The 23,730-nt window shown below is 43.9% G+C and overlaps 1 protein-coding gene across 2 annotated transcripts; it reads right to left on the bottom strand.

Moving 5' to 3' along the window:
* Nucleotides 1-493: 493 nt before the first annotated feature.
* mtres1 (mitochondrial transcription rescue factor 1) lies at nucleotides 494-22,749 on the bottom strand. 2 transcript variants are annotated; one of them, XM_073055853.1, is made up of 5 exons: nucleotides 22,340-22,749; nucleotides 21,917-22,009; nucleotides 6,317-6,752; nucleotides 3,715-3,787; nucleotides 494-1,395 (listed from the first exon to the last, which is right to left on the bottom strand). In XM_073055853.1, exons 2-5 carry the CDS (start codon nucleotides 21,972-21,974, stop codon nucleotides 1,216-1,218), a joined length of 747 nt encoding a protein of 248 aa, XP_072911954.1. In that variant the 5' UTR covers nucleotides 21,975-22,009; nucleotides 22,340-22,749; the 3' UTR covers nucleotides 494-1,215. The 2 variants fall into 2 exon arrangements, with proteins under 2 accessions (XP_072911954.1, XP_072911955.1); XM_073055854.1 differs by lacking the exons at nucleotides 21,917-22,009; nucleotides 22,340-22,749 and adding an exon at nucleotides 9,433-9,562.
* Between the last annotated feature and the right edge of the window lie 981 nt (nucleotides 22,750-23,730).

Raw genomic sequence — 23,730 nt, 5'->3', positions numbered from 1 at the left:
CACCTTTTTCCTCTCTTTTTGAACTACTTATTTAACTTTTTACATATATCTATCTATTTACATATAGATATACATCTCTCTCATTATATATATATATATATATATATATATACACACACACACTTCTTACTATAATTTAGTTTTTAATTAAGTATTGTAATGTACTGCTGCTGCTTAACAACAAATTTCACGACATATGCCAGTGATATTAAACCTGATTCTGATGTCACTTTCCCAACTTTGCTGATGATAACAGCTGGGATTATAAACAGGGTTTGAGGATGGAACGAGGCTTCCGGGAGATACAAACATTGAAAGCAAGGGTGAAAACACGGCATTTGTAGTGTGGAAAGATGTGAAGTCATCCACTTTGGTGTACAAAACAAAGCAGTTTTTATAAATGGTGAAAGACTGCACAAAGGAAGTATACACCCTTGTACACAAATCATCGAAAACCAACGGGAAAGATATAATAAACCACCAGAAACACAAATAGTATTTTAAACCTTTATTATTGGAGGATTTGAGTAAGAATACTCGATTGCAATCCTAATGAGACCACATCAGGAATGTTGTGTACAGTTTTAGTCTCCTTCCATAAAAAAGATGGAACTACCAATTGAATATTTCAAAGAATCATCAGATTGGCTCTGGTTTGCAGTATGTGGAGACAGCAATTAGGTCAGATCTGTATTATCTCAAGTTAAGTGGAGCGAGAGATCTCATTGAAGTCTACAAACTTCTTGGGTTCTAGAATGCTGGGAGAGTTTTTCCCCCAGACTCAAATTTCGTATCTTCTTAGTTATCCTTGCTATTTCTCCATTCCCCCCCCCCACCCCCCCGAGGCTGAATTTTTGAAATCATCTCCCATCCAGACTTGAATTCTGTAACAAACCCTGCCTTGCTCTCTCCACAGAGTCTCTTGTCAAAGCCTCCTTTTCCTTCATTCAGCTCTCGACTGCCACTACCAAATCCTCCGCTTGCTCCTATATCCCCTCAGGAAGCTCTGGGGAACGCTCTTCATGTGAAGTGACGTGTAAAAACTCACATTATGTTGCACTTTCATGATGACTCTGGGCACATTTATAGAAATGCAAACAGTCACCAACACCTCATGTTGCCACAGAGAAATTTTAGAAAATAGAAGTTCTCACGCCCAATTCCTGAAACTGGTGACTCACATGCCACAAGTGAACGGCCGAGAGCAGGGCAGCCTTACTTGAACACTTCTGCTCTGGGCAGCTTTAGACTTTTCCAGCGTCTCAGAGTTACCCTGTATTTGTCATTGTCTGTCATCTCCTCAGCAACGTTTCGAAGCACCACCCTCATCACGGTGGCCACTTCTTCTTCTTTATCATCCCCAATAATGAGATCGAGGACATCGCCCACCTTCACCTGCAAAACACGGGAGAAACACAAAACACCCTCAGATCCAAAGCCAGTCCAGCCGCTCGAAAACTTACATCATTTCTGACATCCAAAGTGTAAGAAATCATGTTGGTCTGTCTGAAGATCAGCAGAAAGCCCTCAGATATCGTATACGAATCAGGAAATTCTAACACAGTTTCCTTTATCCCTCCCTTCTAGGTTTATGCTCCAAATAACATTCACATCTACCACTTGTGCTGGCTGCTCATTCCACCCTCTCACCACCATCGCAGTGAAGATGAGGGGTCATGTTCCCCCTAAACTCTTCACCTTTCATCCTCAGCCTCTGATACCTAGTTGCGGTCTCACCCAACCTCAGATAGGATAAATGCAAGCAGGCTTTTTCCCTCTCTGTCCCTCATAATTTTGTATTCCTCTATCAAATCTCCCTTCAATTTCTACGTTCCAGAGAGTAAAGTTCTAACCTATTCAATCCTTCCTCATAACTGCGGTCCTCCAGTTCCTGCAGCATCGAGAGAAAAATATGCCACCTCAAATCTTAGCCTACCAGGTTCTTATTCTGAAGCTCAAGTAAAAATCGAAAATGCTGGCAAAACTCAGCAGTATATGTGGAAAGAGGGACATTTAACTTCTCAGATTAAAAAAAAATTCATCAGCATTGAGAAAGAGAGGAAGTAAATCGAACTCTGCAGTGGACAAGGTGGGGAAGGGCAAAGGGCCAAACAGAAATTATGTGAAATGATGGACAGCTTTTGTACTGGCAGTTAACATCCTGTATAACATGCGGCCTAGTGATGCTGTCTAGTCTCGAGTACCGGGGTGTGCTTAGCAAGCTCTGCCTTGTCTATCTGTGGTCTCCTGCCCTGCTTAAGCTTGATGAGTACCCCTTAATTTTTCATCTGGGCACACTGCAGCCTACGGGACTCAATATTGAGTTCTGCAGCTTCAAATAACTTGCACTTCTTGTCTCATTGGATTAGGGCTGACCCAATCCTCCCCATTGTTTTCTTCCACTTGTATATTCTGCCAGCATCTCCCTGACTTCTCACTGTAAGCAACGCATGACACAGATTAAGTGTTAAGTCGAGCCTGACTCTTCGTGACTTCATGGACCATAGGGTTTTCATGACAAGATACAGAAGTAGATGGCCAGGCCATTTTTCTGTGCAGACACTGCTGCTGCCCGGGTTGGATTTGAACTCAGGACCATCTGCACTGAAGTCCAGTGCTGATGCCACTACACCACCAGCCGGCCCATTACACAGATAGACAAGCTTAAATCTTCATTTCTTGGGCTATCGGCCATCACACTCTAGTATTCACATTGTCCTGGTATACCATTGCTCTCTCTGCCCACTCTGTTGCTCAGATCAAACAGTTCCCACTCACTCTGAGGAAAGGGCCTTTCACCCGATATATCAATGAGCTTTTCCTTCAATAGATGCCGCCAGACAGCTGAACATTTCCACCACTTTCTGTTTTTGTTTCAGATTTCCAGCATGTGAAATCTTTTCCCACAAAATTCTCATTTGTTTTGACTGGCTTTGCAGCATAGATTTAGCCACAGATTCCACCTGTTATTTTTCAGCCCATTTTTTACAGCTGGCCCAGATCCCTCTGCAAGATTTGCTAGTCTTCCTCGCTGTGCACTACACCCCTAATCTGGGTGTCATCCACAAATCTGCTGATCCAGTTTACCACATTATCATCCAGATTGTTGACATATATGACAAACAACAATGGACCCAGCACTGATCCCTGCGGTACTCCACCAGTCACAGGCCTCCAGTCAGAGAGGCAACCATCTCCTACCACACTCTGGCTCCTCCCACAAAACCAATGTCTAATCCAATTTACTACCTCATCTTGAATGCCGAACAACTGAACCTTCTTGCCCATTTTAGACAAGACGAAAACAGCCTCAGATATACTTACTCTCTCAAGGTAGACACATTTTCCAGATACCTGAGAGTTAAATCTGGTTTACCTCCTGGCTCCACTACACAGCGGCCTGGATTGCATAAAAGATCACCGTGTAGCTGCCGTGTAACCCTTAGTACAGATAACAACAAAGATCAGTGGTGGGGTGGGGTGGAAGTGCAGTGAAGGGAAACGGAATTGCTGTTTTGTCTAATGGTTCAGGAAGAACTCCAGGGAACAGGCCCAAAACGGAAACACTTGCTGACCAAGTACAGTATAACCGACAAGGAAGATAAGTTTTGCAGAAGATGTAAGCTCTCCCTCCCACTGACTAAAGACATACATGTGTAGACAGCAATCAGATGACTGCGTGCATTTGAAGTAGATAGAAAACATAAAACCCACCGTTTTACTCTTTTTCTGCAACCTTTCTCCATTCAGCCTCAGCTTGTTGCCATAGAAGGCATCTTCCACTTTGCTGCGGAATAAAGCACGAGCTCGTATTAGAGTCAGAGTCAAGCAGGGCATCACGGCGGCGTGGTGGTTAGCACGCTGCTTCACAGTACAGGTTCAATTCCCGACGCTGCCTGTAAGGAGTTCGCACGTTGGTGTCAGAGTAGCACGATCAAGTAACGGCACACGTTGTGCGCCTACGGTGGAGGAACTGAACAGTCTGGGTAGAGGGACTGGAAATCGACCGAACAGACTGCTCCGGAAAACAAACCTGTAGATTCTGGAACCTGAACCAAGACAGAAATGCTGGAAGAACTCGGCCAGCCAAACCTCATCCGTGGAAAGAGAAACCAGTTAACACTGCAGGTTGAAGATTCTTCATCAGAGCCGAGGAAGAGAGAAAGCAAGTTAGTCTAAGTAACAGAAAAGGTTGGGGAGGGCAATGGGTGGAACCAAGGGAACGTCTGTAATAAGGTGAAGTGATGGGCAGTCACTAAATGGACGGTTAAAACTCCTTGTCTGTGAAATCCCCCTTCAAGGCACTCACCATCCGGACTTGGAAACATATTGCCGTTCCTTCATTATCGCTGGGTCAAAATCATGGAATTCCCTCCCTAACAGCACTGTGGGTGTACCTACACCTCAGGGGCTGCAGCGGTTCAAGAAGGCAGCTCATCACCGCCTTCTGAAGGGCAACTAGGGATGGGCAATAAATGCTGGCTTAGCTGGCGATGCCCACATCCCGTAAGCGAATGAGAAAAAAGAGAGTTGCAAACGTTATGGGTAAGGCACGTTCTAGCCAGTGGTGGAGTGATTTAACCCGAGGATGATCAGTGACCATTGGGGTGATGGTCGAAGGTGTTGGCCACCTTCAGATCAGATAACCACCCATTCTGTGGAGAAAACAGCCAACAATTATGGAAGTGGAAAGCATTAAGTCGGAAATTCTTAAATAAATGGTAGACCAACCACCTGAATAAATAAGTGTTGCTGTCTGAAAACAAAAACAGTTAAGTTAGAAAGGATAGAAAATGGGTCTGGAATATCTAATAAAGGAATAACACCCCTTTCAATTAAACATGTGAAAATGCTACTTGGCACCGTTCATAACTTCACAATCTCAGGAGGATTTTGTCAGTGAGAAACCACAGCAGGTTGGTGCAGGTCAGGATGGCAACATCCTTGCACTGACTTGCAACTGGCTTTACCTGAGGAAAATGGGATACGAGCCTGAAAATATTTAGTACAATAGGAATAATCTTTCTGGCCCTGGTATGATAAACGCCTTGAACAACTGGATTTGGTACCTTTGGGAATTTAACACGTGAGTTTAAAGCAATTTTGCACTACTGTGCCGCCTTGGAATTCCCTGTGCTTAAAATCTGTGAAGGCTCAGTCGCCAAGTTCAGACAAATAAGGGACTGATAGATGTGGAAGGGAAATGGGGGACATGGCAATGGAGCAGGGAGACAGCTTCGAGGTGGAAATCAGCGATGATCTTGATAAATGACAGAGCTGACTTGAAGGCCCAGGTGGCAGCACGGCCTACGGGTGGGTCAGATTTTTTTATATGTTTTACAAAATAAAACAAATGAGCTGGCAGATATGGAATGAATAAATGCACACTATGCTCTGTGCCACATCTCCACAGAATTAACCCAGAATTTGCACTGAAGCATTGACAAAGGATGGAAGCTTCTTAGAAACAAAGGGGGAAAAATGGCTGGGTTTGCTGAGCTCTTTAGTGCCAGGGTGTTTATTTGTGCGTCTAAAATCAAACTTACAAAAATGAGTGAAAATAGTGAAAACTGCTAATATTTATGAAATGATATCTACAAGACAACACAATAAAAGCTCTGTGTTTATTCTTGTCCAGTGTGAAATCCTGCCAACCACTCTCTCTCTCTCTCATACTGAGGGCGAAGAGGACACAAGGACACACCATCATTAATTACCAATAAAGTTGCTTAAGACTATACATGAATTAGAATATGATGCACCCCACTAGCTAGTTACAATCATATTACAAAATAAACAGAAGTATCTATCTTAAATAGAGTATACAAACAACATGGACACCTTTACACATCCCCCTTACTAAAGAAATAGAATCGTGATATTGTTCGAGCGCATCAGCTTGGCTCAGGATGAAGCTGTTGCTATGTGAATGCTGAGAAATGAACGTGTAGAACAGCAGAATGCTCAACACAATTACATGCTTACATCTAAGTATAAATAAAAGATGCAACTAAACTCTGGTGTCTTTGGAGGGAAAACAGTGGGTTAATTATGAGAATATGGAGAGTGCTCTCTGTTACAAAGCCATTTTGTTTGAGATTCGCAGCCCGGCAACCACTGCCCCCCCCCCCCCCGATTTACCCCTAGCCTAATCACACAGCACAGTTTACAATCACCAATTATCCTACCAACCGGTGCGTCTTTGGACTGTGGGAGAAAATCAGAGCACCCGGAGGAAACACACGCGGTCACGGGGAGGACGTACGAACTCCTTACAGGCAGCTTGTTTGTAACAGGCCAAAGACTTTACACTTACTTCCTGGCCATGTCCAGACCAGCTTTCATGATGAGGTCAAACCTAAAAGATGCCACTACTTTCTCGAGGTCCTTGTAAGTTTTAGGCTGCGTGCCGTCGTCTTCCTCTTCCTCCGATTCAGTCTCATAATCGCTTTTCTCAGGATCGTCACTCTCCTCATCCTCCTCCAGCTCCTGTTGTACCATTTTCCTGTTCCGCTTCTTTGAGCCTTTGTGCCTTACGAATATAACGAGAGGCTTCTGCCGGAGCACGGATAGCACCTGCTGTCTTTCACATCTCTGCTCAACAGTGTTTAAGTTCAGAGTGAAATGGGCACAGATTGCTGGCACAGCTTTTGCTCTGCACAATTCACGTGATGCGTACTTCCTCCAGAATACAGCATTGGTGCTTAAACTCTTTAGGATACGAGCTGGGAAGATTAATTTGTTCATATTGCCTGAAAAAGATTAAATCAAAAAGTAAATCCTTTGGCGGGGTTATCATTAAGCCAATCTACATTAATAAGGTCAAAAAATGAAACTCAGGTTAATTGTCTTATGCACAAGTGCATATATACACTTGTTCTATGGTGGGTTGCTGTGGGAGGGGTGTGAGACACAAGGCAAGGTCAATTGATTTCAAACAATTGTTTTATTGATCATTACAGAACGTCTTTCTGGTGCTTCCTGCTCCCTTCCCCCAACCTTGATTCCCTTCTCCCTGCCCCCTTCCCACTCCTAGTTCACAATAGAGACCAACATCCACAACAAGAGACCCACATCAGAATCAGGTTTATCATCACTTACATGTCATGAAACTTGATATTTTGTGGCAGCAGTACAGCAATACATAAAATTACTCCAGTAATGTGCAAATGTCTCAGGCACCCTAGCTAAATATATGTGCCAAAGACTTTTCAACAGTACTGTATGTGTCACCACATACAACCCTGAGATTCATTTTCCTGTGGGCACAGTCAATAAATCCAATAACCATAATAGAATCAACAAAATACCTCATTAACACGGTGAACAAACTGTGCAAAATACAAAAGGAAAACCTAATAATTAATAAATAAGCAATAAACATTAAGAATATGAGATGAAGAGTCCTTGAAAGTGAGTCCATGGGTTGTGGGAACATTTCAGTGATGGGGCTAGTGAAGTTGAGTGAAGTTATCCACTTTGGTTCAAGAGCTGATGGTTTCAGGGGTAATAACCATTCCTGAACCTGGTGGTGTGAGTCCCGAAGATCTTGTACCTTCTTCCTGATGGCAGCAACGAGAAAAGAGCACGACCTGGGTGGTGGGGGTCCCTGGTGATGGGTGCTGTTCTGTGACAGCGCCCTGTGTAGATTGCTCAATGGTTGGGAGGGCTTTACCTGTGATGGACTGGGCTATATCTCCTACTTTATATAGGATCTCCATTCAAGGGCATTGGTGTTTCCATACCAGGCTGTGATACAGCCAGTCAATATCCTCTCCACCACACAAATCAGACAAAAGCATAGAAGAAAGAGCACAATTGGAACCGAAGAAGGTCCATTGTATGCAAAGTTATCATAATGTTACTATACTGAGGAAGTGGTTAGACTCGCACTGATTGGCTCAAGAACCAAATGGTTGATCAGGGGTTCCCAACCTGGGCTCTACAGAACCCTCGGTTAATGGTAGGGGCCTATGGTATAAAAAGGTTTGGGAATCCTTGGTTGAAGTTCCTGTTCCTGAACTTGATGGTGTGGAACTTCATCCTTCTGTACCTCCTACCCAGTGAGAACTGTGATAACGATCATTAAGCCATAAGCTCAGAGATAAGACTGTGCTGACTACCAGGCACTGCTTAAAATACATTAATCCCATTTTACTGTCTGCACACTCCCATCAATCACCCCGTTCTATTTACATACCAGGGGCAAACTGAAAGGCTAATCAACCTATCAACCCGCACGTCTTTGAGACAGGGGGTGAAACGAGAGCACCCTAGGAAAGCCCCAAGGGTCACGGCGGGAGGAGTGTGCAGACCGCACGCATACAGTCGGCGTTGAGCCCAGGTTACCGGCGCTGCTCTCTACTGGGTGTGGCACCCTCCCACGCGGGCGTGGAGAGTCTGCAAAGGCATGACGGGGCAGCAGTAAAAGGCGGCTCGTATCTCTTGCCAGGGAAACTGGAAAACAAGATGATTGGGTGCATTCAGAGAAGCAACGTTGCCTGGGTCAGGTCCCCTCGGCAGCTGCTGGGAAAAATAAACCAGCCCAATGTATTCATTTATTATCGAGACACAGTGCGGGCCAGGCCCTAACGGCCCTTCCAGCTGCCCAGCAACCCCCCAATTTAACCCTAATCACGGGACAACTTACTGACCAATTAACCTACCAGCCGTACGTTTAAGAGAGGAAACCAGAGCACCCGGAGGAAACCCACGCGGTCACACCTTACAGGCAGTGGCGGGAATTGAACCCAGGTCGCTGGTACTTTAAAGCGTTGTGCTAACCACTATGCCACCGAAATCCCCTCAGAAATAAGCAAGCAGACTGGAAGGAGAAAAATTTGGGAAATATCAACAACCCAAATCGCGCTTTCAAAAATATGAAAGGCACAGTGACATACAACTTGTAGTTGTTCAAATCATCAGCACATTTCCAAATCCATTTTAAATTATGAATTCTAAGACTGCCCACTCAACCGCTTTCAAATAACTGACCTATATTACTAGATGGCCCACTTAGCCAAGATGACTCCAGACCCATTTCTGAAAAATAAACAGAACTCGGGATGGAAACGATCACTGGCCCCCGTGGCTCACACCTCAGAGGCTGGGCTGCTGAGAGACTGTAGAGACTCAGGCCGATTACCCCACTCCACAACTATTTCAGCAAAAGGACTGAGGGAGGCCAACTCAGCACTCCAGTCCAACGACGACTTGCTAGAAACCCTTAATTTGAGATAAAAACCGATGAATACTTAATTAGTTAAGGAGAGTCATATGCAGCATTGGTTACTGGCATAGCACTTGGATTTCCAGAACTTCAATAAATATAGAGCACTCAAATGCTTATATTATTTATAAGACCCTTTTAATAAAAGTAGTAACAAAACTTAAACTTTACAAAAAATCAGTAGTACATGTGATTTTACTCACATCAGAAATGGCCATTGTTCACACTGTTTAGCAAGGGCAGCATCCTACAACTGTTCTCAATGATCCGGGGCGAGGGGAGCCATGTTGGCCTGTGAATACAGTACTGACTACTTTATAGACTTTCCACACATTCACTTGTCGTACTGATGGGGAGCAAGTTCACCCTTCTGGGCTCACAAGAAGAACATGCCGACTTCCATTTTCAAAGATTTGGATTCAAAATGCATTTATTACCCAAGTATGTATACAGAATAGAACTCTGAGCTTCATCCCCCCACAAGCAGCCACAGAACAAAGAAACACCACGGAGTGCGTTTAAGAAAACATCGAACACTCCAGGCGTGAGAAAAAAGAACAAACTGCGCAAACGGCAAGTGGTCACAGCTATACAAGACCTTGGCCAGACCCCACTTGGGAGTACTGTGCTCAGTTCTGGTCACCTCACTACAGGACGGATGTGGATACTGTAGAGAGAGTGCAGAGCAGATTTACAAGGATGTTGCCTGGATTGGGGAGCATGCCTTATGAGAATAGGTTGAGTGAACTCGGCCTTTTGTCCTCGGAGTGACGGAGGATGAGAGGTGACCTGATAGAGGTGTAAAAGAAGATCATATGGATAGTCAGAGCTTAGAAAAATAGAGGGCTATGCGGTAGGGTAATTCTAGGCAGTTTCTAAAGTAGGTTGTATGGTCGGCACAACATGGTGGGCCGAAGGGCCTGTAATGTGCTGTAGATTTCTATGTTCTACAACACGTAGAATATCAGACATCAAATCAGGAGCCCAGTAGTATTCAGTTTAGTTCAGTTCCATGTCACACTGCTAACCCACTGCAAAAAGCAATCCTTGCTGAGAGCCCCAGACCGCGTCGATCACCCGGACTGAACCCCTCACACAAGAAGAGGAGTAATCACAATCCAGGAACACATGCAACCCCAACATCCCCCAAAACAAGTCCACAGCCTCTCCAATCAATCCTTGCAACACGGATCACGAGGCTCCTGCACTTTCCTCCGGCCGCAGCTAGCAGGAGGGAGAGGGGCGCAGGCAGATGACGCCAAAGACCCGCTCTTGTTCTCATCCACTTCAACCGTGCTCGACGTCTCAGAGAAAAGCATTATAGTAGCACAGTGTAATTGAATTAAATTTGGCACTGGGCTTCATGAGACATGACAGCAAGTGATGAAAAGCTTGATCAAACAGTTAAGTTCCTGTGTCACCTTGAGAGGAGTACGAATACCACACTAAAAGCCCAGACATCATTATTGATATCATCATAATTAAAGCTGGGAATGATCAATAAAGCCAGAAATTATATGATAGTAACTGCACAGAAGGGGGTGACAGAGATAGGAAAATTCAGTGGGAATTTAATTATTGTAAATCATACTTGATTGTAGGTCAGCAAGTAACTACCCTGGACAACAAATATTTTGCTTCCTGAGTACTTTTGGGTGTAATTATGGATTTTGGGCTACTGATCATGGAAATCGCCATGAAATTTCCCTATCAGGCACCATTTTTTTTAAAAATCGCCTCTGTTTGTCATTTCAATTCATAATTTAGGTCAGTATAATTGATGCCAAGATTTTAGGAAATATTTTTTGTTGGTCCACAAATCAAACAGGTCATCAATGACAGACAATTCAAAGAACTTCTAGTGGGACTGGAGAAAATTGCATGGAAGGCTTTCAAGGGATGTTGTTGAAAATTTTTTTGGCAGCCACAGAGCACTGAACCACGTGCAGCTGGTTGACAACATGCTTCAAACATACAAAACAATGAAGTGCAACATCTCACTAAAGATTCAGTTTCTGCATTCCCATTTAGACTTCGTCCCTGCAAATCTTGGCGCTGTCAGTGACGAGCACGGTGAAAGGTTTCACCAGGACATTACGGTCATGGGGAAATGGTGTCAGGGCAACTGGAATGCACCAATGCTGGCTGATTATTGTTGGGTACTTAAAGAGAAGCCTCAGACACTGAGTACAAACGAAAGTCATCAACGAAACACGTTTTAGCTTCGTTCAACTATCGCAAAGTGTTCAGCACTGTTATGCAATTAAATGCATTATACTCTATGAAAGTTAATTTGTTTCTCCAAATTCCTGTGTGATACAAGTAATCTGAAATTATACTTGTATTCAGCTTCAAGCAGTGTATCGTAAACAAGAAAAAACATTTCTAGAGAACCAACACTTTGAAAGAAATTTGCTGCCCTGTGTTATTGATGAATGGAACTAGTCACAAGTCAGGAGAAGGGCAGAAAGTTTTAGATTACCTCAAGTTCAGAAAAGAACAAGCGAGGACACTGAAGAAAGGAGAATAAAGTCTTCCAGGCAAATGAAAGTAGTACAAATAAGAGTCTCATCGGTAGGGCAGCTGAGGCAGTGTAAAAGTCAAAGGATATTAGGTAAGTACAGTAAAGCCTTTCCGATAGGGCAGCAATAGGACCTGAACGAGAAGGCGGCTGCACACAGACTTTTTTTTAGATTATGAGGACACTCAGTCCTCGTTTATTGTCATTTAGATGTTCCTCCCAGTGATATCACAAAATAAAGAAAAGGACTAACTAAGACTCACACTGACAAAACCACATAATTATAGCGTATAGTTACAGCAGTGCAAAGCAATACCGTAATTCGATAGACGCAGACCATGGACGTGGTTTAAAAAGTCTCAAGTCCCGGTCGACTCCAATCGTCCCGATATCAGGCAGCAAACAGGAGAAATTCTCCCTGCCATAAACTTCCAGGCACTGACAATGCCTCGGAAGCACCCGACGACAGCAGACTCTGAGTCAGTCCAAAAACTTCGAACCTCCGACCAGCCCCTCCGATACAGCCTCCCAAGCGCCTTCGACCTCGTCCCGGCCGCCGAAACAAGCAAAGCCGAGGTCTCAGAGGCCTTCTCCTCCGGAGATTCTGGACCGCACAGTAGCAGCAGCAGCGAAGCGGGCATTTCAGAAGTTTCTCCAGATGTTCCTCCGTGCTCTCACGTCTGTCTCCGTCAAATCAGGATTGTGCACGGATCCCTACTTAACACGTAACGGATATCCATTCTCCAGAGAGGCCACGCGCACTGCGTCGCGCTGCCATCTCCTCCTCCTCCTGAGACTTCGAGTGGAATGGAGAGAAATATTAGGGAACGCGGTCTGAGATTCAATAGAAACCTTCTAAAAGTTACTATGCTCAAAAATAAAGGATTATTTTAAAAATAATTTTCATGCCTCTGATTTTCCTTCATCTGAAAGAAAGCAAGGATTGGCAAGAAGTGCTGGCTTTTTAGATGGTGTAATGCTACATCTGTACCCCGCGGGAGAGGCTCCAGTGGGAGGCTCATTGCATTTCGAACAATCACCGACAGTCTTCTCCGGCTCTGCACTGACCCAGCAGCGCCACACTGCCACTCACAGGAGAGAAACAAATAACCACCTGAAACCAACGTTCCAACATCCCCCGTCGCAGGAAGGACAGGGAGGGTTTGCAGAGGGTGCAGAGCAGGCTCGTCAGACGAGCATGCGCTACACGGAGAAGTCGTACAAACTTGCCTTCTCCGGAGTGCTGGAGGCTGAGGGGAGAGCTGACAGTCGTTAAAATTATAAGGCAGGCTAGACAACCAGAACCTTTTTCCCTGGGCAGAAATGTCAAAACTGGTACTCATGCAGTTTAGGATAAAGGGGACAAGTTTGAAGGAGACGTCCAGGGTAATTTTTTTTCTTTATATACAGAGTGGAATGGATTGCCAGGGGCAGTAGTGGAAACTGGGACACCCAACCTGGGGTCTACAAGCCCCCCGATTAATGGTAGGAGTCTGTGGAAGGTTGGGGAACCCTGCAGTCAAGGCTTTTCGATAGACGCATGAATATGCAGGGAATGGAAGGGTATAGATCACGTACCAGCATGCGATTTAGTGTAATTCAGCAGCAAGCTTGGCACAGACACCACGGGCCAAGGCTTCTTTCCCGTGCCGGACTCTTCTCAATAAATGGTGACCAAAAAAAAGGCGGTTTAACTTGATAGAAAACAATGGCTACTTCACGCTGAATTTAGTGCTCTGCCTAGAATTTCCATCCAAGTCTATATGAGGATGGTTTGTCTTGCTGGCCCTGTGCACACCGAAGTTCAGTTACGGGTATACGTACCGAGGGGGCCCAAAGGAACGGAGTGTGTCAGCCCTGCCTCTTGAGCTCTGTCAAAGCTGATGGTGGAGCTCTTTCAATGACTGAAATTCTAATATTTTTAACCATTAAGATTAATGCCGGGGGGGGGGGGGGGGGGGGGGACATCACGTGATGACGTAGGATCGAGACCCAGGGACCCAGGGACCCAGCTCTCCCGTAAAAAGTTAATAAATTAATGTTTAAATGAAGAAAAGTTAGTCAATACTTTCTAAAAGTTACTTATAAACGACTCCGGACTGTGTCAAGCTATGCCTCAAGGAAGGAAGATGAAGAAAACTAATACCGGGAAGACTACACAAGTTGGAACAAGAACAAGGCCCACGTCTACCGAGGAACCGCGGTCTCAGGTACATTATATCACCGGCGATACGGAACAGGAGACTGTGGCAACATTGGCCACTTCCAAAGGAAAAGACCATCGTGAACTGCGCAAACGCGAAGGATGGAGCATGCGCAAACGGGAGCAACAGGAACTACAAAGCCTAGCTACCACTGCAACTGAAAGTGATAGTGGATCGGAGGGAGAGTCAAATCTCTCGGAAGGATCAGATGAAGAAGGAGTTAAAAGTCCTTCTAGAAATATAGAAAAGACTTTGAGGCAAATAATGCGTAAATTAGACACATTAAAAGTAATTAAAAATAATCAAAAAATACTGGGAAAAAAAATGACCAATATGGAGATTATGCTTGATAAAATGACAAAGAGACAGGAAAAAAAGGAAAAAAGAATTACGGACTTGGAAACTACAACGGAAGATATGGTTGAAAGAATGGACAAAATGGAAAAGGAAAATATTGCTTGGACATCAGAAAGAAAACAATTTATGGAAAAAATTGATAAGCTTGAAAATCTCAGTAGACGAAATAATATTAAAATTGTTGGACTTAAAGAAGATATAGAAGGAGAAGATCCAATAAATTTTTTTCAAAAATGGATCCCTAAAAAATTGAAAATGGAAAGAGAAACTCCAATTGAGATTGAAAGGGCGCATAGATCTTTAAGGTCAAGACCTCGAGCTGATCAAAACCCACGATCAATTTTGATAAAATGCTTACGATACCAAGACAAAGAAAAGATCCTGAAGGCCGCTGCCCAAAGTGCCAAAAATAGAAACGGGCCACTGATGATAGCAGGGAAACCAGTTCTTTTTTATCCGGATATAAGTTACAACCTGTTGAAGAGAAAGAAGGAATTTAACCCAGTGAAAAAAGCCTTATGGGAAAAGGGTTATAAATTTACAATGCGTCATCCAGCAACACTGATAATTTTTTTGGAGGAGGGAAAATTTTTTTTTTCCGATTATCGAAAAGCGGAGGAGTTTGTACAAGAACTTCCATCTATTCGCTAATTACACATAGAGGCTTCCAAACGTAATGGATTAAAGATGAAGATAGACCCAAGGAACAGAAAGTGATGGACATTTATGGATATTATAGAAGAGAAAAGCAAAATTTTAGAAATACTAAATGAGAATAGTATTTTTTTTCTCTTCTTATACATATACTTTTTTATGTTGCGGGGGGGCTGGGAGGCTGTGGATCGGTTACTGCGGGATTCACGTGTGTAATCATGGCGGTTGCCATGACCCGTACAGCAGAGGGGGGTAATGTTGTGTTTTTTTTCCACAACATTAGTAGGGGGGTATTTTGTTTTTTTTTTCTTTATATTTTAATTTTTTTCTATCTTTTTGCCTGGATGATTGGTGGGGACACACATAGCAACATGGAGATTTTTATAAAGATTTCCCAGGATACCACGAAAATGGAAAGATTAGGTATTATTATAGATTGGAGTAATATAATAAAAAAAATAATGACTAATCTACTAAATTTTTTAAGTTTTAATGTTAATGGGCTTAATGGGCCAGTAAAAAGAAAAAGAATTTTAACATATATTAAAAAAAATGAGAACTCCGTGGAGCATGTGGGGATCTTCCAACATCCAGGCATTCCCTTTTTTTTTCTTCTTTTTTTAATAGGGATGTTAGGGGGGAGGGGTTAAGGGGAGGGGGGCTGGGTAACACTTTTTTTTTCATACACATTTATTCTGTAACTATTTGAAAACATTAAAAAAAGTTTAAAAAAAAAGATTAATGCCTGCAGTTAAAGATGTTAATTACAGAAAAAGAAATATTTTCAAAAATTAACCTTTAAGCAAACCGATTCTTAGTAAGAAATACGCTCGCTGATATTTTCTCGCTATCTTTGCCAGTAAAATCCAGCCCAGCATCACCTCTGACCTGCTGTGGATTCCAAGTTACCACACCCAAGCATAACCAGTATCCAGCGTTCAGCAGCAGTAGAAACTGACCGGGTCAGACTTCCACTTGGTGATAAATCCCAGCAAAAAATAAAGAGATCCTGATCCAAATCCAACACTGAACAGATTTCCAGCCCTGACTTTTACATCTTTGGTTAAATACACAATACACTCAGTGGCCACTTCATTAGGTAACGGCTCGTTAATGCAAATATCTAACCTGCCAATCATGTGGCAGCAACTCAACGCACAAGAGCGTTGGGACATGGTCAAGAGGTCCAGTTGTCGTTCAGACTGAACATCAGAACGGGGGAGAAATGAGATCTAAGTAACCTTGACCGTGGAATGATTGTTTGTGCCAGATGGGATGGTTCGAGTAAGTCAGAAACTGCTCATTCCCTGGGATTTTCGCACACAACGGTCTCTTAAGAGTTTACAGAGAATGGTGTGAAAAACAAAAAGACATCCAGTGAGCAGCAGTAGTTGGTCACAACACCTCAACTGAAACCTATCGAATGGTGAAAGGCCTTGGAAGAGTAGATGTGGAGAGGATGTTTCCTATGGTGGGAGAGTATTTTAGAACGGACACAAGGAGGAATTTCTTCAGCCAGAAGGTGGTGAATCTGTGGAATTCGATGTCACAGAGGCCAAGTCTTTAAGGCAGAGGTTGATAGATATTTGATTAGTCGGGGCATGAAGGGATATGGGGGCAGAAGGCGGGAGATTGGGGCTGAGAGGAAAATTGGATCAGGCATGATGAAATGGCAGAGCAGACTCGATGGGCCAAATGGCCTAATTCTGCTCCCATATCTTAAGGTCTAAATGAGTGAGGTCAGAGGAGAATGGACGGACTGGTTCAAGCTGACAGTAACACAATAACCACGTGTTACAACGGTGGTGTGCGGAAGAGCATCTCTGAATGCACAACATGTTGAACCTCGAAGTGGATGGGCTACGGCAGCAGAGGTCAACACCGGATACACTTCTGTGGCCACTTTATTACACACACTCCTGTACCTAGTACTGTGGCATTCAGTACAATGGGCAAGTAATGCAATTTATTACGAAGCACCACAGGTACTACATTAGCAACACTTAAGATGTATACATGGAGCAGTTGGGTCGAAAAGCCTGCTTCTATGCCGTATGACTTTGTGACTCAAATATGAAGCTGGTGTGCAGGTTCCAGGAATGAGATACAATTTCTAGTCGCCCTCTTATAAAATAATTTACTGTAGAGTTCATCACAAAAACATTTTTTCATTGTATGTTTGTCTCGTCTGTTAGGATTACAACGACCTACAGCGATTCCCAGAACCACCTCAGTGACAAAAATCAACATTCACACCTCCCCCCCCCCCGCCCCCGATCGGGAAATAATTAACTTGACAGATAACCGTATTGCTTTAAAAATCTCAACTTGCAGATGCTGGAGACCTGAAACAGAAATCGCTGGAAACACTAAGCAGTTCAGGCACCACTTGTGGAAAGAGAAACACTATCAGAATTGAGAAACAAAGTGTTTTAGCTACCAGAAATGTGATGGGTAGAGCAAAGGGAATAGCGCTGCTACAATGAAACTAGGTGGCCTAACACGGCTGTCCAGCAACAGTTAAGATTAGATTACGCTTTTTTGTTAGCGATAAGACTGCTGGAAAAGAACTGGCGAGATTGGACAGAAAGAAAGGGAGCATTATGTAAAGTTGGAGATTTTTCTCAAATGAAGCCTGCAAACTGCAAAGCTTCCACACAGAAGAATGAGAGATTGCCCCTCACGCCTGTGTTAGACTGCATCATAAACAGTGCAGGAGGTGCTGACGGAGAGGCCAGATTGGGAGCGGGATGGTGAATTAAAATGTCAAACAACCAGAAAATGGCTTTGGGCCTACTCTGGCTGTTCCAGGAGCGAATCTGGGACTTAGTCTGGTTGGGAATGCTGTTGTTTTGATTCTACTGTTTTACACAAAGTGTTTTTCTTTTCCCCTTCTCTCTCTTTCTCTTCACACAGCTTGATGGTTTTTTTGGTTGGATTTTTTAATTGGTTATTCGAGTTTCTTGCTTTGAGGCTGTCTATAAGCAGACAAACTTCAAGGTACGTATTTTACACATTCTTTGATAATATGTGTTTTGAATCTTTGAAAAGTTCAGGGTCACTCCTACAGAATGAGTGTAGCTGCTCTGCAAGGTGATCATTCAAATGCTGTTTGGTTTCTCCAAGAGTAGATGAGGCCACAGTGTGACGACCAAATACAATAGACTAGATAGGAAGACGTTCGTGTGAATCACTGCTTCACCTGGACAGACTATTGGGGTCCATTAAAAAGTCAAGTGTTGCATCTCCAGTGGTTGAATGGGGAGTGATGGGTGGGAAGTGATGGAGGAGCAATCCTTTTGAAACGGTGAAAGTGCGGGGCCAGAAATAAATGTTTGGATTTGTAATCATGTTGGTGCAGGTGGAAATCGGAAAGGATTATCCACTGAATGCAAAGGCTGGTGGGGATGGAAGGCAAAGGACTTGCGGAATTTTGTTCTTGCCCTGCCCAGCGGGAGAGTGAGAGCATTAAAGGCTCCGCCCGCTACAGTCAGGAAGAAAATCAAAGGCAGCTAAGCAATTGCAAGAGAGGAATGGAGAGATGAAATGGAACCCTTACATAAGCATAGAGCCATAGAAACAACAGCACCGAATGGGCCCTTTGGCCCATCTAGTCCATGCCAAAACCACTTAAACTGCCTGCACCCACCAACCTGCATTGGGACCATAGCCCATCTATGTACCTATCCAACCTTCACTTAAACGCTGAAATCAACCTGTGCAGGCTGCTTGTCCCACACTCTCACAACCCTCTGTGAAGAACTTTCCCCTTAAAACTTTTCACCTTTAACCCTTAACCCATGACCTCCAGCTGCACTTCAGTAGAAAAAGCCTGCTTGCATTTACCCTATCTATACCCCTCATAATGTTGTATACCTCTATCAAATCTCCTCTCAGTCTTCTATGTTCTAAGCAATAAAGTCTTTCTTTCCTTTTAACTCAGGTCCTCCAGGTCCAGCAACATCCTTGCAAATTTTCTCTGTACTCTTTCGACCTCATTTACATCTTTCCCGTAGGTAGGTGACCAAAACTGCACACAATACAGCCTCACCAATGTCTTACACAACTTCAACACAACATCCCAACTCCTGTACTCAACACTTTGATCTACGAAGGCCAATGGGCCAAAGCAATTTTTAACGAAGCAATCCACCTTGTGACTCCACTTTCAATGAATTATGGGCCTATATTCCCAAAGCCCTTTCTTCTGCAGCACTCTTCAGTGCCTCACTGTGTACGGCCTATCCTGCGATCGGTCCTACTGAAGTTCAACACCTCACACTTGTCTGCATTAAATCGCTTCAGCCATTTTTCCAGCTGATCCAGATCCTGCTGCAGGCCGCGACCGCCTACTTTGCTGTCCACTGCACTCCCAAACTTGGGTGTCATCTGCAAATTTGCTGATCCGGTTAACCACATTATCGTGCAGATTGTTGATACATTTAACAAACAAGAATGGACCCAACACTAGTCACAGGCCTCCAGTCAGAGAGGCAACCCTCTCCTACCACTCTCTGGCTTCTCACACAAAGCTGATGTCCAATCCAATTTACTACCTCATCCTGAATACCGAGTGACTGAACCTTCTTGACCAACCTCCCATGCAGGGCCTTGTCAAATGCCTTGCTAAAGTCCATGCACACAGTATCTTCCACCTTGCCTTCATCTACTTTCCTGGCAACTTTCTTGAAAAACTCTATAAGATTGATTAGAACTGACCTACCACACACAAAGCCATGTTGACTATCCTTAATCAGTCCATGTCTATCCAATACTTATATATCCAGTCCCTCAGAATACCTTCCGATAACTTTCCCACAACTAAAGTCACACTCACCAACCCATAATTTCCCGGTATGTGTTTAGAGCCTTTCTTAAACAGCAGGTCGACATTAGACATCCTCCAATCCTCTGGTACATTTCCTGTTGCTAAGGATGATTTAAACATCTCTGCTAGGGACCTGGCAATTTCTGTACCTGTCTCCTGAAGGGTTGGAGGGAACACCTTTTCTAGCCCTGGGAATTTACCCCCCCCCCCCCACCCCCGTTTTGCCTGAGCATGGCAAACACTTCCTTCTCATTAATACGTATAGGGTCGATGAAGTTGCTGCCATTTTGCCCCACTTCTGTGGACTCTGTGTCGGCCCCTGAGTAAGTACAGAAGCAATACAATTAAGATCTCCCCTTGTCTTTTAGCTTCACACATCGATCACCAGTCTGATCTTTATAGGACCAATTTTGTCCCTTGCTGACCTTTTGCTCTTAACATATCTGTAGAATCCCTTAGGATTCTCCTTCACCTTCAACTTCATGCCTTCTTGTAGCCTTCCTGGTTTCTTTCTCAAGCTTTCTCCTGCAATTCTTATGTTGGGAGGAAGTGTCATCAAGGTCACTAAGAGAGCCTGTGAGCTTGCAGTGGATGCCTGTGATTCAGAAACATTCGAGATTTCCTCAGTAAAGTGCCAGAGCAGGTCAGAAAATACAGGAGTCACGGGTGAATAGGACTTGGTGTAAATTAGGGCAAGCACACCTGTCATTTGGGCAGCTACAGGTTGGGCACCCCTTATCTGAAATGATTTGTGCTGAGTGTGTTTGGATTTTGGAATATATAATGAAAAAGCTTCTGCTTGTTGTTATTTCTGACTCTGAATTTATGTGCCAACGGTAAGCAGCCATTGTCTTACAATTTCCAGTCAGTGACAGATCAATGACAATACACGATCCAGATCTTCATGTTTCACTTTATGCAGTTTTTTTTCTATTTTTCATTAACTTTTGTTCCTTACGTGTGTGAGGTCACTTCTCGTAATTGCCTGTGGTGCAGCGAGCGACCTGGGCATCACAAACATTTGCCTTGGAACCCCCCCCAGTGCCTTGTGGAATTTTCCATTTGTGAAGTCATGTCAGCGTTCAAAAGGCATTTGGATTTGGAAGGATTTTGGGTTTTGAAATTCAGATAAGGGTTATTAACCTGTATTTGGATAGGCACGGCGGTGAGGGAGATGGGCCAAGATTAGCGCAGACAGGCATCACAGTCAGCATCAGAGCATTGGCTGAAATGGCTCATTTCTGTGCTGAACAGTTCAATTTTCGTTTTTAAATGATGCTGAATTGGGACGTTTTGGTTTTGGAAAACTAGCGCCCCATAGTCCCAGTTCATAATTTCATAAGCTAGGGATCCTAAAATATTCACCCAAGCATTGTGCCTCAGGGACCTTGGGGTTAGGCCTCCTTACAGACTTCCCACATCATCGGCCATCTCTGTGTGTCTGTGGAAGAGTTTGTAATTCCCACATCAGCAGCCTCAGAACACAGAGTCAACAATCCTGAAAGGATTGCGGAAAGAATAAAACTAAACTGTATCTGTGGTTGCCATGGGCACACTGGGTTAAACGGAATCCTATGGTTCGAATGAATTCACCAGAAAAGCACAGCAAGCCAGGCCGGTGAATGAGAAACAAAGATGAGAAGCCAATTCACCTTAAAAAACCTGGAAATAAACTCAAAGCGCGCAGAACTCTAATTTCTGCCTCCATTTCAGTGACCACCTCCAACACTCCCCGCAGTTCAACCCTCTTTTTTGACTCCTTCCCGACTCTGACGAAGTGTCTTTGAACCCGGAATGTTAGTTGGCTCTCCCTCCCACAACCGCGGCCTGACCAGCGCTCATCTGTTTTCATATTACATCTCCATTCTTTGAAGAAAACAAAACTAGCAGATAACCTCCACCCTGAGCAGCGACACAGCGCCAGACAGCCATCTCTCGGCGGCGTCTCTGAAACCCCCCCCCCTCCTGTAAATCTGGAGGTTGTCCTGGGCAAATCCCACAGCGGCAAACGGAACAAGCAAGAGAAGGAAATGGACCGGCGGTTCCAGCAAGTCACCACTGACTCGGGCAACAGGAGCAAAGCGGGCATAAGATTTGAGAATCTAACCGTGAAACACACTTACTTTCTCTGCCTCTCGTCTTCTCCCGGGACGCGCAGTCTACCGCAATGAAGAGCCACATTAACTTCCGGGTGCAAACTCTCGGGTCTCCGGCTTCTGCACAGGAAGAAGTCCGTAACAGGCATGTTGGTGCTTACAATTGTGTTTATGTGAGGAGCGCAGAGCGCCCGAACGCATAACTTACACCAAGTTGGTAGATCGTGAACCATTTGGCGACGGGCTAGAAACCCGTCTTTCTGTATCATGAATGGGACTTATCTACGTCACGCCAGTTATAAAAACAGAAAATATATGTCTTCGAGCCAGCATCTGAGAGAAAGAGAGTTTACAAAGTAGATTAATTAGCAATGTCCTTGAAACAAGGTTCCAGGGTTATTGGAACCTCTTCTGGGGCAGGGAGACCTGTAGGAAAGGGACGAGTTGTACCTGAAGCTGGATGGGGATCCTATATCCTGGGAGGCGGTGTTCGGGCAAGAGGATGGGAACCAGAGCGCCAGGTCAGAAAGTGGAGCAAAAGTCATAGGTACGATAGTTGGAAAAGCGTGCATTTTAATGCTCGGAGTTGACCACCGGTTTTCCGACGGCTCGGATGAAACCACGAGACGTAGTTCACTGGGTGGCCACCAGATGTCACTGTGCGTCGCGCAGGCAGCGCCATCTGTGGCGAGACCACGCTGGACAAAAGCACGCGGTTTTATTATTTACTTTGCACTTGGTGGCAGGCCCAACATTTTGTGCCTATTTCACGTAAATGTAACCCTAGCTACGGCTTCTAAGGTAAGTGCAAGTACCAGCGGTGGTGCCAATTGTAAACATCAATATCGATCCAACAGAAGGTTGAAATGTAGAAGATACTGGACCAAGGTGTTTCTGTGCATAAGCTGAATCTACGTGAGTGGATGATTGTCGATAATAAAACACCTGTTATTCATCACCTTACCGACTGGGAAATTATAGTGTCTATAAATTATAGAATGCTGTTAAAAACACTGCAAGTAATGAGGATGGCAGCAATGACGACAAAATGGATGAAACTGGATTTTCTATCCACAAGCTAATTGAATTGATGGGTTAGAGAAACCTTTATGACAGAACAAGAGCTAATGAATTAGATGCAAGAACAATTCGACAGAGATCAAAACACATGAAACAAATTCGCCTGGATGAAATGTAGTTTTTTAAAAATGAGAAAGAACATCCTTTGTAAGTAGAGTAATTAATAAATTTACATTTAATTTTTGTTTAATTAACAACCCATTTTAAGTCTCTATTTTTTGCCATTATTATTGCAGGACCTCTTTTATTCCGGCAGGGCTCAGGAACCAAGGGTGCTGGAAAATCAGTGGTCAGCTTGTATTATGGGTAAAGGTGGTGAACTTAGAGCATGGATCAGTACATGGAACTATGAAGTTGTGGCCATTAGACATACTTGGTTGAGATGGATAGGACTGGGTGGTTAATGTTCCGGGGTTTTGATGTTTTAGAAAAGATAGAGAAGGGGTAAAAGAGGGGTTAGATGAGTTGCACTACTAATTAGGGACAATAGCACAGCTGCAATTAGACAGAACATAATGGAGGGCTTGTTCACTGTCCATACAGGTAGAGCTCAAAAATAGGAAGAGTGCAATCATTTTGATGGGATTGTACGACAGAACCTCCCCCCCCCCACTTCCAAATAGCCAACAGGACATTGAGGAAAAGGCATGCAAACAGATTAAGGAAAAGTGTAAAAAATAATTGGTTGTTAAATAATAATTGGTTGTTGTCATGGGAGACTTCAACTTCCCTAATATAGACTGGGATCTTTTAGTGCAAGT

The sequence above is a fragment of the Hemitrygon akajei genome, chromosome 9 (genome assembly GCF_048418815.1).
Source record: "Hemitrygon akajei chromosome 9, sHemAka1.3, whole genome shotgun sequence".
In the NCBI taxonomy this organism is placed as follows: Eukaryota; Metazoa; Chordata; class Chondrichthyes; order Myliobatiformes; family Dasyatidae; genus Hemitrygon; species Hemitrygon akajei.
The sequence above is the reverse complement of the archived record's forward strand: the minus strand, read 5'-3'. Positions and strand labels throughout refer to the sequence as shown.